The sequence below is a fragment of the Manacus vitellinus genome, unplaced genomic scaffold (genome assembly GCF_001715985.3).
Source record: "Manacus vitellinus isolate BGI_N305 unplaced genomic scaffold, ASM171598v3 scaffold_7_pilon, whole genome shotgun sequence".
In the NCBI taxonomy this organism is placed as follows: domain Eukaryota; kingdom Metazoa; phylum Chordata; class Aves; order Passeriformes; family Pipridae; genus Manacus; species Manacus vitellinus.
The window spans coordinates 22447920-22466359 of NW_021940813.1; the positions used below are offsets into that span (position 1 = coordinate 22447920).

Below are 18440 nucleotides of genomic sequence, written 5' to 3' on the forward strand. Positions count from 1 at the left end.
GATAGTCTCCAAAGTAGCTGTTGTTGGTGACTGGCTGAAAATGGGCATGCTGATGGGAGGTGGTGAGTGGTTGCCCTTGTATCACTTGGTTTCTTCCCTTCACTTAATAAACTGTTATGGTCTTCCTTTTGCTCTTCCAATTCTCTTCCCTATCCTGCTGGAGTGGGAATGAGTGAGAGGCTAATGGGTGCTTAGCAGCTATCCAGTGTCAACCCACTGCATGTACATCTCTAAGATGTACTTAGAGATATTCAGAGGGAAAATTACTTACTGGCTCTATGCTTTGGTTTGCTTTGGTGTTAATTCAGTTGTAGGCTTTAGATGTTGTAAAGGATAGTAATTATGCTGACTTATCTCAGGCAGTTTAGGGAATAAGCCTTCTTGCTATTTCTTGCTCATGGGTCTCCTTAGAAGATTTATCCCTAATTTTATAATCTGGTATGTTTTTTTATATGCAAAATTTACACTGACTTCGTTAAATACTTTCTAGAAAATATTTCTCAATCTATTAGCAGTGCTGTTAAAATACTTGTATGTTTCCCTTTCAGATTTGTTGGTCGAATAAATGTTTACCATGATAGGAATGAGCCTACTGCAAGGTAGGGAAATCGAGTTTCTACATATTTAAACATTTTCACAGTTGAATAAATATCAATAATGAGACTTATCTTTGGTTCACCAGCATGGTGCTGCCTTGTCTTAATGATAGAATATTTTTCCTTAAAAGATTCCAGACTGTTATTTTATAAATCATAAATATTTCCTTTTCCAATCATATTTTTCTGCTTTTATATTTTTGTTTTTATTCACTTCAATTTTATTTGAAATGTATTTAGTTTGTAAATAGTTGTAAATAAATAGTAAATAGTTTTTAAATAAATGTTGATAGGATCTTGACAACACTTGTACAATACTGCCTCATTAGCATGAGATCTTGGTAGTGCACTAAACAATACGAATAGTATCACTGGTTTATTTCTCTCATTTTTCTTCTTAGATATTGAAGAGTTTGAACACATCAAATAATCATGTTTAATTTTACTAAGGGTCTAAATGCCCATGGTGTTGTGTGTGCAAGGAAGGCAACATCCAACTTGCTGTACCTGATTTTGTTCGGGTCCTTGCCACATAGAGGCAAAGCAATAGGATGGAAAGCTGTTTGATCTAGGGTGATACCCTAGATCCCAGCATATGGGGAGTTACTCAGTTCTGTCTCAGTGCCTTCCTCAGTCACAATCTGCTATAAAAACTGTTGATTGATCTGTGTCATTAATGTAACATCTCTCCACTAGTTTCCTGGAACTAGTTTCAGGTTTTACATCAGAGTTATGGCTCTGGAGTTCTTGTTTGTTTAGAATTTGTGATTTTGGGTTAGTTTTATACCACAAGAAAACACTGGACTTACTTCTTATGTTTTTTTTTCGTTGCTGTATTCTTCATGCAGTCTTTCTATAAAGTAGTCCTTGGTTTTGAAACCTATGGTGATTTATTTATTACATATCATGCTCCAAAATATTATTTAAACTGCATAGGTATCCTTACATTATGCCTCAATAAGTTATTTTACCTATATTCATTGACATGCTTTGAAATGTTTCCAAGAAGTATCTAAAGATACCTTATATGCCATTTATACTTAAAGTGGAAGAGTGTATTTTCCTTAATAAATAATTCTAACATACAGAACACTATAGTTTATATAAGCCTAAAACAGACTTGAATCAGTATTTTTAAAAATAAGAACTGTGCAATTAGGATGATGAGTCTTTATTTATGTCCCTACACATAGGGGTTTCAGGTGCATTGGTTCAAGATTTGCCTTGTGAAATTATGAGCTTAATTTTAAGCATCTGATTGTTTATTTTTAATTTTCAGATATTACCTATTCCTATTAAGTTTGTTAAACAAAATAAAAGTATTTGAATAAAACTAATTTCCTGGTTTACATGACTTTCACCAAGGTCTGATGTTTTTCTCTAAATGTTTATTTTCTAATACTTATGTTTTGCAGGCCATTAGGATCTGAAAATCTGCTCCTTAGAGGAGCCACTTTAAAGAACACAGAAAGAATCTTTGGTAAATATTTGTATTGACTGTTTGAATGGACACCAAATTAATAAGCAAACATGAAAAAAGGTTACAACCGTACAGTTACTACTGGGCATATGATTTCTTTTAAGTCACTTAATTTACAACTTCTTAATAAGGGGTACTGATGCTGCATAGGAACACTTTAGCAGTTGAAAACTGTGACTGGAATGGGATTTAAATGCTGCTTAAAACTTCCCTCTAAGAACCAAGATATTAAAGCCATTTCTAATTTTGGGGTATCATCCAAATGTTTGTTCTTTTTCTTCAGACTAAAGAAAATTAAAGAAATGACAGAGTATTATAATCTAGTGAATTGTGCTCTTATAAAGTTGTTGTACTGTACAGTCTTTAGTAAACAAGTTGTCTAATTTCAGGTGTTGCTATCTACACTGGCATGGAAACTAAGATGGCATTAAATTACCAGGCAAAATCACAGAAGCGATCTGCTGTAGAAAAGTAAAATTTCTATTATTTATTTTGGGGGTTGAAAACTGTATGCTTGAGTGGTGAAAATGGGATTTTTTTTTTCCTAAAAGTGTATGTTTCATTGATTTAAATAAAAAAAAAGAGGTAGGAGTTATGATTTTGCTTCTTTCTGAATATTTTTTAGTTATAATACCAGTCATATAAGACCACATAAGTAAAGTGTCTCATGACTGAATTATTATTAATGTTAGATGTTTAACAAATAAAGCCATTTTAATTTAATGCCTAGCTTTTTAAGATATGACGTTTTGCTGTACCAGAAGACTTTTCTTTCACTGGTTAGAGTACACCTACTGACAGTTTTCCAAGGCTGTGTGTTTTATTCCCAAATCTTCGTTTGCGAAGACTAGTCATGAAGTGTTTTATTATGCTAACATTCAATGCTTTTCATTGCAATTAAGTCTTGAATTCAGTAATAATAACTTTTTTGATGCACTTCACTTTTGGTGAGCTGCAGTAACACAGTGCTTGTCTGTAGCGTGTTTTCCATGGTTTAGCTAAAATTAACAAGTTCCATATAGGCATGTGTAATGGGAAAGTAAGACACTACTATCCTTAAGGAATGAGCTGACAGTGGGCACTTACTGTTTTTACATTAGTTTATTTTCTAGTCCTACTCTATCTGAACTCATCAACTCTGAGTAAGGGGTCCAACCTTGTAAAAACTGAGATGTCATTTATTGAGGCAAGATGTACTGACCAGCTGACAGCCCTTCTCTTATGCAGTGACTAAGCAATGACGATGTGTCTCTTTCTATTGTTATTAATGTGAACATGGCTTTTAGGTTGGGCCCATCATTAATAAAAGTATAATTTTAAATGCAAAATGTTCTTGTTCTTTTTTTAGATCTGTCTATTAAAACATTACAGCTACAAAGCAAAATGTTCCTGATGGTTTTATATTTCTATAAAAGTACTTATGTGAGTGAGTTTATATTGATTCAGAGAAATGGCATAAAAAGGTCTGCAGAGGCAAGCCCAGTTATTCTGTTATGACTCTATCTATGCAATTGTTTTCACTAGTATGCTAGTTTTGGTAATGTGTCACACATTTTGGAAACAATTATAATAGTTTACATTTTAAATAGAAAATAGTCCTCAATGTTTTTCTTCATTAGAAAAAGACCGTAGAAAAGTTATATACTATCTTAGTATTGTTAAACTTGCAACAAAGGTTAGGCTGAAGCACAAGTACATTTTTTAATAAACTCTATAGCTTATATGCTAATGGAATTCTTATTTCGCCCTTTTTTTTTTTAGATCAATGAATGTATTTCTTATTGTATACCTCTGTATTCTCATCAGTAAAGCACTAATAAATACTGTTCTGAAGTATGTCTGGCAGAGTGAACCATTTCGTGATGAGCCATGGTATAATCAGAAAACAGAACCAGAAAGGAAAAGAAATTTGGTATGGAAGTAAATTAAAATACAAAAAAAGTTTCTCTAAACTCCTAATTTATAAGTATTTACTGAAAAGTATATACAGCTTGCTTACTTACCAGTCATAAATTTTTGCTTTTTTTGCTAACAATGGTGATAGTGTATTTGTAGAAAGCTTGTATATTAAATTTTTGCCCTTTAGTTGTATGTGTGAATTTAACTGATGAGAAAATGTCTGGCTTAGTATAGAAGGCTTCGTGAAAGTGTTTTGGAGTTGCCTGTCATTTATGGAAATTACTAAAGGACTAACCTCTTGCAGAGAAATACAAGACTGGAAGGAGTCCCACAGCTATTGGCAGTCCTGTAACAGACATGTTTAAAAGAATCTACTGTGGGAATCTCTATAAAAATATCCCTCAAAAACTTGGTTTCATATAGCTTTCTCATGAGAACTAGAGGCCAGCATCAAGAGTTACCAGTGTCTGATGTTCTTACAGGAACAAGATCGTTGTCCAGAATGGATACTCATGATCCAAAGTAATGAACTGAACCCTGCACTACAGAAAGCACAGTATTATTTCACTAAATCCTCCCAATCAAACTAGGGGACAATTTGCTTCCCTACCCTAAATGCATGATGAGCACATGCTAGCCAGGCATTTTCTAGATTTCTCATTACCACCAGTAGCACTACTTCAACATGCTCAGCAGGTTGACTATAGCTCCACCATTGAAAAACTGAGCTAGGGTGTCTGCACATGTTCTACTTGTTCTGAGAGAGGGAAAGGAATCCCTTTATTTGTTAATGAAATGCTGCCTGAGAGTTATTTAGTTTGGTAATCCTTGGAAGAGTTGCTATAGTTCTACTGGTAATCTGTGAACATACATGTGTTTTTTTCCCTTGTTCTCAAATACATCTTCACCACTCTCATTAGTTGCTCTAGAACTTTGCCACAATACTATGTAACTGTATTCTACACCTGTATGTCTAAAGAAAAATGCAAATTTAAAATCAAAATTTTTATTTCATACCAAATTAGTTGTGATGTTATAAACCATGAAGATCTACATCCCATGCTGAACTGTGAGCTGTGAAGGGCACTGCTTACTGTTTTAAAGTTATTTGAAAAAAATAATATGTAAATATATGTAGTAATTTTTCAGTTTTTGATGGTACATGAAAAATCAATATTTTCATCTTGTTTCTTTGGCAGTTTCTTCGAGCTTTTACAGACTTCCTTGCATTCATGGTTCTTTTCAACTACATTATTCCTGTATCCATGTATGTCACTGTGGAAATGCAGAAATTTCTTGGTTCTTATTTCCTTACATGGGATGAGGAAATGTTTGATGAGGACACAGGTCTAGGACCACTGGTGAATACTTCTGACCTCAATGAAGAATTGGGACAGGTAAATTTCATTGAATGGTAATTTTTTTTTCCAACTGTCTCTAGTGCAGTTTATTTTAAAGTTGTTACTTAAAGGTGGGGGTTTTTTAGGGGTTTCAATATTGAGGCAAAATGAGTGTTTCCAAAGTGATAACGTTGCCCATATGTATAACTGTATGTGTTCAGAATCCTCATTTAAGCTAACATAATTGTAGCATGGAATTCTGATACTACCCTAAAGACTGTTCTGACAGTAACTGATGCAAATCGAGGCATGTGCATTAAATACTAATCCCTGGGAAATTAAATTTGTGTGCATTTTGTTTCCATTTCTGTGAAGATAACTGCCAAAAGAAATGGTCGTCTTCCTTTTCTGAAAAAGCCTGCATAAGGAACTTGAAAGAAAGATGTAACCCAGTAATAAACTCAGTTTTGTTAAGAGATGATGGAAAATCTCTGGTTATATTCCTGCTGTTTTTAATTTGTGCTCATTTGCAGATTGAGTATGTCTTCACAGATAAAACAGGAACGCTAACTGAGAACAACATGGAATTCATAGAATGTTGTATTGAAGGGCACGTTTATGTACCACATGTTATCTGCAATGGCCAAATTCTCCATGATTGTACAGGCATTGATATGATCGATTCATCTCCGGGAGGAAGTGGAAAGGTATGATAGCTCTTTCTATGCTCTTGTTTTTTCACAATGAAACATGAAAATTGAACTGTACTGATGAAGGGAATATTAGAAATACAACTTTCTTTAATTTCACTAAGCAAAGTAGGTAATTTCATACATTTTTCCTTTTCTAGTTTTAGAGTAAGATGTAAAGGCTTAATAGGAAGTTTCTCATCTTACCGCAAATGTAAGACTGAATTAAAACCCCAAAATACAGAACTTCCTCTGGTTAATAACTAAAGAAATGTAATAACTGGTTTCTGTTTAACATTAGCCACAGAGGGGAAAGCAAAGCAGGAAACTCCTCCAAGGGGAAGAGTGCTGAATGCAAGCACTTACTTAGTCATCACTGAATGAAGATGTGGCCAAAGAATGGTTTATGATCAAATTAAATTACTTTAAAATGTCATTTAATATAGCCACATCTGAAGTGTGCTGCACATAGCATGTATATACTGTGGCTCTTTTGCTGTATAAATAGAAGTAAGTTGAAAATTAAGGAGTCTTCACATGTCAACAAGTGAGCAGTGTGTAAGTGGGCAGGATAATCATAGCCAAAGGAAAATATATTTTTATATATATCAGTACAGTATCATACAATATTTTGGCCATACCCTTCACCCATAGCCCTCAGAATGTGGTCCAAAGTATGCTGTGTTTTTATCTTGGAATTACAGTGACAACACACAAGGATAGGTTTCAGATACAAAAATAAGGGTATAACGCAGCCAGGTATCCATGAAATAGAAATACCTTTCTGATGCAAGAAGCTGTCATTAACAAATAATCTGAAATTTTTTAGAAAGCATTTGGCTCCAGCTGCCAAAATGTGTGCACTCAGGTAATTTATGTAGCTCTGAGAGGTGTTCAAGCTGCTTAAGAGACTGAAATCTGTACTCCCTGTTAAGACTTGTGCTCCAGGTGCTGCATCCTTCTGTGTGGACTCAGGACTTCTACATTGTACCTTGACTAGTATTTAATTAATATAAGTTGTTAAAGTTTAAGCAAAAGAAAAACACTTTGAGCCACATGGTGGTGCTTGGAGGAGGCAGAAGTTGCACACTATCTTCTTTTGGGCAGCAGAAGCTTGACTCACAGGGCAACACTAGTGGTGAAGGCAGCTGTGAAGCAGCTGTGTGGTTGCCATTGGCAGAGACTCGGCTCCCCTTAAAGGGAAGGTGACCTGTGACACTGCCTTTGTCTGATAAGGAACAGCAGTAATGAGTTCACCTTCCAAAAGAAAAGTTTTCAAAGCAATACTTAAAAATGATAACACATAATGACAACCATTTTTTTTATTTTTTAGGAGAGAGAGGAGCTATTTTTCCGAGCTCTTTGTCTTTGCCACACTGTTCAAGTAAAAGATGATGACAGTGTCGATGGATTGAAGAAAAACCAACTCTCAAGAAGACCTTGTATATATATATCGTCATCACCTGATGAAGTTGCTTTAGTTGAAGGAATACAGAGGTATGTGTGTAATTAGGTATTATGCTTTTTTAATCTATGGATTTAATCACTGAAGTTCAAAATTGTTTTGAGCACAAAAATTGTAATAACAAGCACCAAGTAATCTACAGTTGATAATTTTCTTAACATGCAGTCATAATTATTCATATTCTAAAATCAACTAAAAGCAGTTTGGGATTTTGGTGTTGGTTTGTTATGGTTTTTTTTTCAGAATATAAGCTTGTTCTTAAAACCTTTTGACATGCTTAAACTGGATAATTATATATTTGTTGTACTCATTCTCTAGATGTGTGTTTCATTTTACAGACTTGGGTACACCTATCTAAGGCTGAAGGACAATTTTATGGAGATATTAAATCGGGAAAATAACATAGAAAAGTAAGTGGTTAAAAATATAACAAAATAGACTGATGAAGAGCTTTTGTTGATGTGTTTAATAAATCATTATTTCCTTATACATTAATATTTAATCAGGAAAGTCAGAAACCTTACCTTTTCATAGAAAAATAAAATATTGATAATTTTAATAAACCCCAGAGTTCTATATTTTACTTCGTCTAGTAGTTTGACATTGTATGCAATACAAAATATTGATATGACAACAAAGATGTGGTGTGAGGTTTATGAGCTAATCTCATAGTTCCTAACAGTTTTAGAAACTGTGGGTATTTTTCCTTTTTTATATAGTAAAAAATATTTTCTTAATAGAAAATGGTGTTTACCCAATTTGTTGTTTACAAATAATCTGTAGAATTTACAGGAGAGTAATATTTGTAAAATAAATTTTTATAGCTGGTTCAAAGAAATTTAAAACAGGTACTTTTTTGTTGTTGTTGTTGCTTTCCTTTGACATGTAGAATAAATTTTGTAGACCATAACATGAGTGAAATTTTCAATAACATTTAAGTAGTACAGCTGTTCCATGTGATGTACATACTTTTGAAAATGTTATTTTACACTTCTATAGATGTCAGCTGGTTAGGTCTGTTGTATATCTGGGTCTTCCTGCATGGATACTCTGCTAACTATGCAGGGACTCTTGGGGGCCTCCCCTATTTATTATTTGTAACCTGCTGTTTCATTCTGTACTAGTTTCATATTCCATAGTACTCAACATAATTTTCCATGTTAGAAGTCATGTTTTAATGCTTGAAGTCATAATAATCAGTTTAGGGATCAGGAAAAACAGAGTTGTTTAAAAAATAATTCCGTTTCTGTTTCAGGTTTGAATTATTGGAGGTTTTGAGTTTTGATTCTGTGAGACGGCGAATGAGTGTAATTGTTAAATCTTCAACAGGTAGGACTGTCACATTCTGTTTCTTCTTAAATTTTTAGTTTCAGTTGAATTTGTTTCAGGTTTATAAAAGAGTTAGACATTAATCACAGTGTGTGTGCCTTTCTTTATAAAATAGACCATGCACTAGCATGGGTTGAAGTGTTATTAAAAAGTTGAAAGAAAACATTTTGAAAATGTGTTAATTTGGATGTTTTTTGAAGAAAGTATATTTGGTCATTCTGAATTCCATATGCTGTCTTTTTTTAGGTGATATATTTCTGTTCTCTAAGGGAGCAGATTCCTCCATATTTCCTAGGGTTAAAGAAGGCAAAATTGAACAAGTACGATCCCGAGTAGAACGCAATGCAGTGGTAAGATTGCATTTTATTGATCTGTTCACGTGATATCCGTATCAAAAAGAAATTAAGTGTTCTTACTTCCTGCTTTATCTGCTAAGAGATTTGTCTCCCCGGGCACCAAGGTTATTCTATGCCAAAGTTCACTCATGCTGTGTGGGTAGCAGTCTGTGTTACTCCCTTATTTGCATCTGTCCTCCATCTTATCTTCCAGATGGTAGCTGTGGTACAATATGAATGCATTAGATATGCACAACTCAGGTCATCAATTAGCTTTTTAGTATGGCACTTTCGTAATTGTGGTAGTTTGAATGAACTTTTGAATAAAAGAAAAGTGAAAAACTGTAAATCTCATTGCTAGTTTCAGTCCCCAGCCTTAGCAACTGTGATTTGCTGCCTTTGATTGCTTTACAAGCTCTGGGGAAACAGTGCAGTGATCGTTCATATCTTACATTTTTGCATGCTAAAAATCTGCTGTGAACTGGCCGATCACCTTTAAAAGAAATTCAGAACTTGGTTTTATCTAAAAGGTAGTTGTGAAATACTGAATTTTTCTGTGTCCAAAAATATGTAGAACTCATTGCAATGCAATATGACTGCTGGTCTTAAAAACAACATAACATTTGCTAGCATCCAGTACTCAAACTGAAAAAAAAAGTATTGTTACAGGTATGTGAAAAAACCCCCTACAGTGTCACCTGCTTTTGTTTTGAAGGGAAACTTTAAGACTCTCAAAGTGCTTTGTTTTAGTATATGAAACAGCTGAATGATAATCACAAGTGAAGAAGGCCAATGAAATTAAAAGAAGTGTTTACATATCCTATCCATCCAATGTCTGTCAAGAAAGAAAGTCAGGCCAACAGCTATTGTTTCATCATGGATAATTGGAAATAGGGCTGGCTTCTACATACAGAAGCCTCTGAAAAAAAATACACCTGCCACCTGCCCTTATCAATAACAAGAAGCAGGGAGCTATTTTAATAATTCTCCATCTTGATTTGGTAATAAGTAACTACAGAAATACCTTCTCGATTAAAGTTTAAGAAGATGAAGTGCCAGTTAAATGCTAATGTGAGAGGCAATGTATACTTGAAGTGGCAAAACTTTTCTGTGTTATAGCAGCTTTTCCCCACCTCACACAGTCTATATACTCCCTTTCTAATTCATCACACAGTCCAGAAGTCTGATGCAGTCTGAAACACCTGCAGCTAATTTCTAGTTTTCACTTGACTGAAATGATACAGTTGGATTTTCACTTTCAGTGTTGTCTGTGGCGTTTTGTCCCTGTTCATGCCTCTGCTGCAACACAGCATCAAAATCAGACTCTGCAGAGCTACTATTTATATTATTGTTATTTATTCTGACTCATCCTGCCTAATTATACACATAGAGAAGGAAACCTTTATCTTGACTCTCCCTTCCCTGGTAATCTAATACATCCAGTTGTGTCACTTAGCTCTGTTTCTCTTCTGGAGGATTGAGGTTTGTCCCTCAGGTTGTAACTGCTTCCAGGGCAGCTGGGAATCAAGCTGAACCATGTTCTGTAGCAGTCTGTACTACATTCACTTCATTATAAATGTGACTAGTGGGACTCTGTGTTAGTAGTAAAATGATTTCTGTTTTTGAAATATTCAAGCGTAAACAACAAGTCTAAGAAGAGCTTTATAATATGCATTTTGTTTCTTTTGATTGCGTTCTTTAGGAGGGATTGCGAACATTGTGCGTTGCATATAAAAAGCTCACAGCTGAAGAATATAGCAACGTACAGAAGCTGCTTCAGAATGCAAAGTTGGCCCTCCAGGATCGGGACAAGAAATTGGCAGAAGTGTATGAGAAGATAGAAAGAGATTTAATTTTACTTGGTGCTACAGCTGTTGAAGATCGGTTAGCATGTTTCTTAGTTTCTTACGTTTAGTGATGTTATCAAAGTAATGGAAGAGTGTTTTTCTGCATTAGAGACTTATTTGAAAAACCCTTTATTTGAATCAATTCCACACCCTTAGCTTGCTGAAGTTACACATGGTAACTTTATAATTTAGTAAGCTAGTAACAGTAGTTAGGTGTACAAAAATCAGTGTATTCGAGCCATTTGCAAGCAGTTCATGTAATACTTCACTGATCAAATTATAAGGAAAAGATTTGGAAGAAAGAACTACAATATGGGCATTGAGGAAATAAAGGAAAAATAGAATCATTAGAACTTTAAAAGATTCGAAAACACGTACTAGTCCCCAGACATTTTTAGAGTCACACGTTGGGGAAAATTCTTCTATCTGATAACTTCTATTGAAATTTTTTATTTAGAATCTTTCAGTAAGCACCTCTGAATTTCTCATTTCCAAGCAATCTATCAATATGTGTTGTCAATTGACTTTACAGACTACAAGAAAAAGCTGCTGACACTATTGAAGCACTCCAGAAAGCGGGAATTAAAGTTTGGGTTTTAACAGGAGACAAAATGGAGACTGCTGCAGCTACTTGCTATGCTTGCAAACTCTTCCGAAGAAATACACAAATACTTGAGCTAACCACAAAGAAAATTGAGGAACAGAGTTTACACGATGTGCTTTTTGACCTAAGCAAAACTGTCCTAAGACACAGTGGCAGCTTAACCAGGGATACTTTCTCAGGGTAAGGAAAAAGTTGGATTTTCAAGCCAGGAATGTGGTGCTGTGCATTTCTTAAACAATGAAATGATGACCAATTGCATTAAGAACATAGTATGTTTCAGTTTCTGTTGCTAAAGTGTGAATTATTGTATGACAATTAAGTATGTTTGTTCTACATAAATTTAAATTTTCAGTCATGGTTTTTTATCTTACTTATGTTACTGCTTTAACTATTTAAAGAAAAATCACAACTGGTATTGGAATTACTTATTTTTCCACTGCAAAACTGCTTATTCTTGGGGAAAAAAAAGAAGAGGTTATAAAGCAAAATACTGTTTCTGACTTCTACAAAGGAAGTAGATATGATATATTCGTGTAATCAGAGTTAGTACATGATATAACTTTCTTGATAAGACCAAGGCCACAGAGAGCAGCAATATATGACTCTTTCTAGGGAAGATTATGCTACATTTACAGAACAGATGAGGACCAAATCTTCTGGTCTACATAAAAATACTTCAAGTTACCTAAATTGTAAAGAAATCATTGACTTCTGTGCATTTTGAATTTTCATAGAAGTATAGGTATCATGTATATAAAAGTGAAACATAACATGGAATAAGATAAAAATAGCATTAAAAAGAAAAAAAATATGTATACTGTAGTTAAATCTCATACAGGCAGTAAATTAGGCTGCTTATTTGAAGGTTTATAGCTGGTACACATTGCTTGCTTTCCCTGCCCCCCCCCAAAAAACAAGAATTGAATTCTAAAGCATTTTTATCATCTTAAGATGTTAGGAGGTTACTGGGTTTCCAGACATAATGGTGCATATTTTTATTTGCTTTTCTTTTTAATATGGAACCAGCTAGCAAGCACATTGTATATGCATTTGTAATCAGTTTGTAGTAAAGGAGCAAAAAGCTAGCAAGCATTTGTGATATTATTTTAGCAGAGAGTTTCTATAATTCTTAACCTTACAGCTTGAATCTCTGGGCCAGAGCATTTTTCTTAGCTCTCCTTACACTTCAAACCCCATTGGTCTAATGAAGAACATTTGTCTGTTCAGCTAAATAAACATTTCTCTGTCATCTGTACCACATTTAGCTGAAATTCCGTAGGCCTTACGAGGTATGATTAAACGTGCTTGTTTAACTTTTTGTACAATGCCAGTTTTCTAGATGTTAAAACTCTTTAGAATTTTTTTGCCTTTGGCCCCCCGAGTTGGGGGGCCAATGTACTAAGATAGTAATAGCAGGATTCTGCCTGTATATTCAAATTCAGGCTGAAAATATTTCACGATAACATGCCAAACATTCAGTATTCTGCCTGAACTTGGTAACTTTTTAGTTATCATTAACTTTTTGGTATCATTGTACACTAATGGCATTGATCTATTTGTACCAATGGTAGCAAAGTGCCAAACATATCTGTGAACTGTTATTAAATGTAGCTTATGGTACTTTATATTATTTGCCAAAAATAGCTTGTGTTCCAGTAGTGAAGATGGAGACACCTAAAATACATTGTTGTTAATAAATATGGTGTTTTCCTCACAAACACTGGTCCTGGTGAAACCATGTTTGTTGAAACCCCATGCACAGTCATATAACCTTGGAGCACTGAAAAGTGAGTAAAAATAAACCTCAGTGTATGTTTATACAATCTTCACTGTTGAGCTGAAGCCTGAGGCTGCTGTGTAGTGCAGGCAAAGGCAAGGGTGCTCTGAAATAACTTGTTCAGATGCCGCAGAAAACGGCTCTTGTAATGTGGACCATCTTCCTGCATTGTTCAGCATATGTTATTGGGATAAACTGCTTCATGCAACCATGCTTGCACTTCTAGCAGGTATACTGGTAATAGATTTTTATATATATAATACTATATTGTAATATTATAGGTAACATATATAACTATTATATTTTAAGATTAAAATTAAGTTATACCTGTATGACACTTAGCCACCACACTGAATGCTAAGTATCCATACTGTGAATGTAGCCTTATCTATCCAGGCCAACAGGTCTCTCTGGCATTTTCTTCAAAGCATGGTTTACTTCTTTAATGTAGACCCTTAGGAAAAGAAAAATATTGTTTTCCTCATCAGAGTAGATTTTGGAGTATAATGGCCTTTCCCTCTAACTTTTTTTCTCTGTGTTATGGAATGTCCACAAAATTAACTTTATTCCTGCAACTTGGTTTACCTCACTGCAGTTCTTGGAGCCCTTTCAAACCAAACTGAAAGGTCATTAATTATACACTCATACTCACTGGTGAAGTCAATGAGGTATTAGATTTCTGTATTTGAACTGGTAAAGCACTGAATATTTTCAACATAATCTAGAATTTTCAAATGTTGTAAATATCGGTCTTAGAAATTTCCTTTAGAGGTATATTCATTTTGCTGTATTGAATACTCATTATTTTTTCATTAATTCATTTTCACATAAGAACTGTTGCCAGATTTGAAACATGTCTGAGAATTCTACAGTGACTCTTAGTTTATATTTTATCCCTGAACAGACTTTCAACTGATATGCAAGATTATGGTTTAATTATTGATGGAGCAGCATTATCATTAATAATGAAACCAAGACAAGATGGGAGCTCTGGTAACTACAGAGAGCTCTTTCTTGAAATTTGCAGGAATTGCAGTGCAGTGTTATGCTGTCGAATGGCACCTCTGCAAAAAGCACAGGTTTGTGTTTATTTTCATAATTGCTTATTAGCTGTGCACATACATAATTATTGAAGGTTAATACTCTGTATACTTATCATAATAACTTAAGATGTTACCATTCACTTTTGTATCTTCTAAAATGGAGAAGGCAAAGAAAAGGAGGGGAGTGAATTTCTACTGGCAAGCAATTTAGATAATGATATGCTAAAATGGCACCCAGCTGTGCACCTGAATTTGATTTATGTATTGTGCAAATTTTATGGTTGGTACATGCTGATAAATGAACATATTTAATAAATTAACTAACTGCTCTCTTTTTAACCTAACAAGCTTTGAATATTCTACTATCTGTTGATACTACAAGAACCTGCATTATTTATTACTGTAGAGTGATTTTTTGCTTTATTTTTCACATAAGTGGAAAGCCAGTAAAGAAGAATCCAGACAAAAAAATGTGTGCATTATAATTTTTAAGTACTTCCTGACTGTTGCATTTGTTGTTTATATCAAGTAAAAACATACCCTTCCATTACTGAAACATCTCAAGATAGCTGAAGAACATTGAAAGGAAACAAACATTGGAATATGCACTTCTTTTTTTCTTTAAATGGTCGTGTGTTTACAGTGCTCAGGTACAGCATATGTAACCCTAAATCACATTAACAAGTGTATTTAGCCAGCTCTTGAACTGTCTGGAAGTTTGTAGAAATTTTTTAGTTACAGCTGACTCGGTACCAGATTTACTGAGGTGACCATTTGTAATAGAAAGATCTGAAGTAAAATTTTAGAACAGTTTTTATGTAAATAGTGTTTAGATATATAGAAAGTCCTATTATATTTTCTTAAATAGTAAGGAAAAAATCAGCACAGTTAAGAAAGCAGAATTTTTCAGTCTTTAATTTCAGGATTTCTTTGAAATTGAACACTCTGTCTCTGGAACACTTTTAATTTATTAATGCACTTACACAGCGTTAAGCAGTCTCAACATGTTTTATTCTGCTCTTCCTTCCTCCTGTCCTATCTCTCTCAAAGTAGTTTGGAAGTATTTGAAAAATGTTTGGAACAAATACTTTGTAATGTGAAGAAACTGTGGTCTTTATGCATAGTAGTTCATTGGGTAATGTTGCTTTTGTCTCCCTTCAGGTGATTTCTTATATAACCCTCTTGGTAATTTGTATTTAATTGTACGCTTATGCAAAATAAGCAAACCATTACAGATAAGGGTTTTAACACTATTTTTTTTCCAGATTGTGAAATTGATTAAGTTATCAAAGGAGCATCCTATCACATTAGCAATTGGTGATGGAGCAAACGATGTCAGTATGATTCTAGAAGCACATGTTGGTATAGGTAAGCACACTTTTTAGAATATTAATTCAGTGAAATGACAAAAAGCCATTTATTTCTTAAAAGCAGGCAGTTTTGAAGAATCAGGTTAGACATTTTATAGACAATTTCCAATGCGTTTATCCCACAAATTGTATGAAATACAGTGGTGATCTCCCATTAGATCAATGTTATAGCATTATTATATAATTTTTCAAATAATTGTATTTTTTAATAGTCCTTTAGTTATTAAATAGCTTCATCTTTTTTTTTAAGGAATCATTGGCAAAGAAGGTCGTCAAGCAGCAAGAAACAGTGACTATGCAATACCTAAATTTAAACATTTGAAAAAGATGTTGCTTGTTCATGGGCATTTTTATTATGTTAGGATATCTGAACTTGTGCAATACTTCTTTTATAAGGTAGGAGAATGCTTATTCTAATTACATAAATCTCAAAAACTTACACGGTAATACCTAACTATATACAGTTTTCCCAGCCAATAGTACAAAACAGCAATAATTCCATAAAGAGATTTTGTTGAGTGCCAGACAAAATGCTGAAATGGGATTATTGTTTCTGTCCTGAAGATGAAGTGAAATAGCTTTTACACAGATACATTCTGTAATCTATGTTATGTTTAAACCCAAAATTTGCCTTGTCCTATTTTTTCATCTCCTACAAATTTCGTCTCAGACTGTTCTACTTATTTCCAATACCTTGTGGGTTGTCTCTACAGTGACCTTTTAAGTCACATTGGAAATAGTATTTGAGAACTTAGAAACTAATGTAAATTATGTTAAATTCATTAGGATAGTGTAGGTGGAGGAAGGTTATAATGAGCATCCCCCTCTAAATGTTGGGATCCAATCGAAGTTGTTTCAGTAAGCAATGGATGATTATAGAAAGGAACTGCCAGAGGATAATCCAAGGTTTTAGTGTTTGACTATATGTCTAATTAGGAGAGGATGGCGTTTGCAGTCACAGCTAGAAACATCTTTCAGTTGCTTTGCTGGAAACCATGCCTGTGCTTGCTTATCATGGTTTGTGTCCTCCTGTGAATTGTCCCTTATTTGCCTTGGCTTAATGGACTGTGCTCCTGGATCACAAATTTCATTGCCCTTGAGTTTTGAAACTGTAGCCTTATAAGTTTGCTTTCAAAATATTTAAGTGTTTTTCTTAGTGTTAGTAATGCAAGATGTGACTGTTGATGTTTAATATTTGCAGCTTTTTCTAATGTTCTGCAATGTTCACTATTACTAGTGTTATAAAACTATGGTATATGTAGCTGTAGCATTGTACAGCATATAAATTAGTGCTTGCATTTCAGTTGACAATTGTCACTTTGTCTTTCAGAATGTCTGCTTCATTTTTCCTCAGTTTTTATATCAGTTCTTCTGTGGGTTTTCACAACAGGTTAGTTTTTCTTTTTCCATCAACGTCATGTTTTCTCTTGCTTTTTTTTTAAAAAACAGATCCTCCTGAGAAAACTTTTGTATTAGTTTACACATTTTAAAAAGACCATCACTTTTGGTTCAAATGGTTTTTAGTGGCAATTGCAGTTAAGTTACAGAAAGCAGTTTTATGAATTATCATAAAAGCAATGTTATTCTCAAAGTCAAGGAATACAGGAACACAAAATTTAGAAATGGCAATGCAAACTGAAATGTCTATGGAAATGTAGAGTCAGATGGGTTTAAGCTTATTGGACATGGGCAGAGGAAATCCTGAAAGATGAGTAATTGAACTAGTTGTTCATTTTTAGAATCCAGAATGAAAATGGAAGAAATAAACTCATTTTCTTTGGTGTATATGAGTATAAATTACAAATTTCAGACAAATAGCAGCATTCAATTAGTTGAAAAGAAAAAATAAAAACAGAAAAATAGAGGAAAAGTGAACTGCTCCTGACCAGAAAAGTGCCATCATTCAGGATCGGATCCAGTATGCTCCTTCCTAAATTTTTGTTCATTTTCTCTTCTCCTTGCTCTCATCTAATTTGTGCAGAAAAGATCTACCTCTTCTTTCTTCTGAGGGATCAAAAAGCAAAGGAATGATTGACCAAATTTAGAAAAAAAAAGGTTTATATTTTCAGGATTAAATTGGGCAAGAGTAGGATTTAATTGGGAGAAATAGTACTGTTGCTTTGAATTTGTCAAATATCTCAAACAAAAAAGCTCCAGGAGGAGTAAAAATGACAGAACTATTTTTTATCTGTTTTGGTTTTAATTTCAAATGACGACTGAAAACTTTGTAGGTTTTTTCCAAGCATCATTAGGATTTAGATATGAAAGCATATGCTGATGAAAATTTAGATTGATTTTATTCTTTTAAGTGCTAAATATAATTTTGAATCAAAAAGGGGGTTTTGACAGCAGTTTTTCCAGCATAAATGATCGCCAGATAGGTTTTGGGAAATAAACAACTCTTTTTATGAGGTGATGTAGTTGGTTTGAGGGCTAGTTACAGTGATATAGGTGAAAAAGTAGTTCAGTGAGAAGACTGAAAGGCACATTGTGATGTTTCTTTGTGTAGCTCATTGCAGTCACCCACAGTTAAAGAACCTTTGGAGTACTTCCCCTGTCTCTCTGCATGTCTCCATGTTATATAGAGGAGATAAAAGGGAAGGGGTGTGTGTGGATGCACCAGAGAGGAATTTCTTCCTCTACAAGAATCAGCTGGTTTTCAGTTT

The 18440-nt window shown here is 34.0% G+C and overlaps 1 protein-coding gene across 1 annotated transcript in view; it reads left to right on the top strand.

Moving 5' to 3' along the window:
* Positions 1-18440, top strand: part of ATP11A (ATPase phospholipid transporting 11A) — a 74892-nt gene that overhangs the window by 36698 nt on the left and 19754 nt on the right. Inside the window, exons 9-24 of the mRNA XM_029964765.1 lie at positions 549-599; positions 2012-2076; positions 2466-2547; positions 3838-3988; positions 5175-5372; positions 5849-6022; positions 7338-7501; positions 7808-7879; positions 8725-8798; positions 9045-9148; positions 10836-11017; positions 11513-11764; positions 14266-14440; positions 15670-15772; positions 16025-16170; positions 17105-17164. Coding sequence (XP_029820625.1) covers positions 549-599; positions 2012-2076; positions 2466-2547; positions 3838-3988; positions 5175-5372; positions 5849-6022; positions 7338-7501; positions 7808-7879; positions 8725-8798; positions 9045-9148; positions 10836-11017; positions 11513-11764; positions 14266-14440; positions 15670-15772; positions 16025-16170; positions 17105-17164 — 2053 coding nt within the window. The remainder of the gene's footprint in view (positions 1-548; positions 600-2011; positions 2077-2465; positions 2548-3837; positions 3989-5174; positions 5373-5848; positions 6023-7337; positions 7502-7807; positions 7880-8724; positions 8799-9044; positions 9149-10835; positions 11018-11512; positions 11765-14265; positions 14441-15669; positions 15773-16024; positions 16171-17104; positions 17165-18440) is intronic.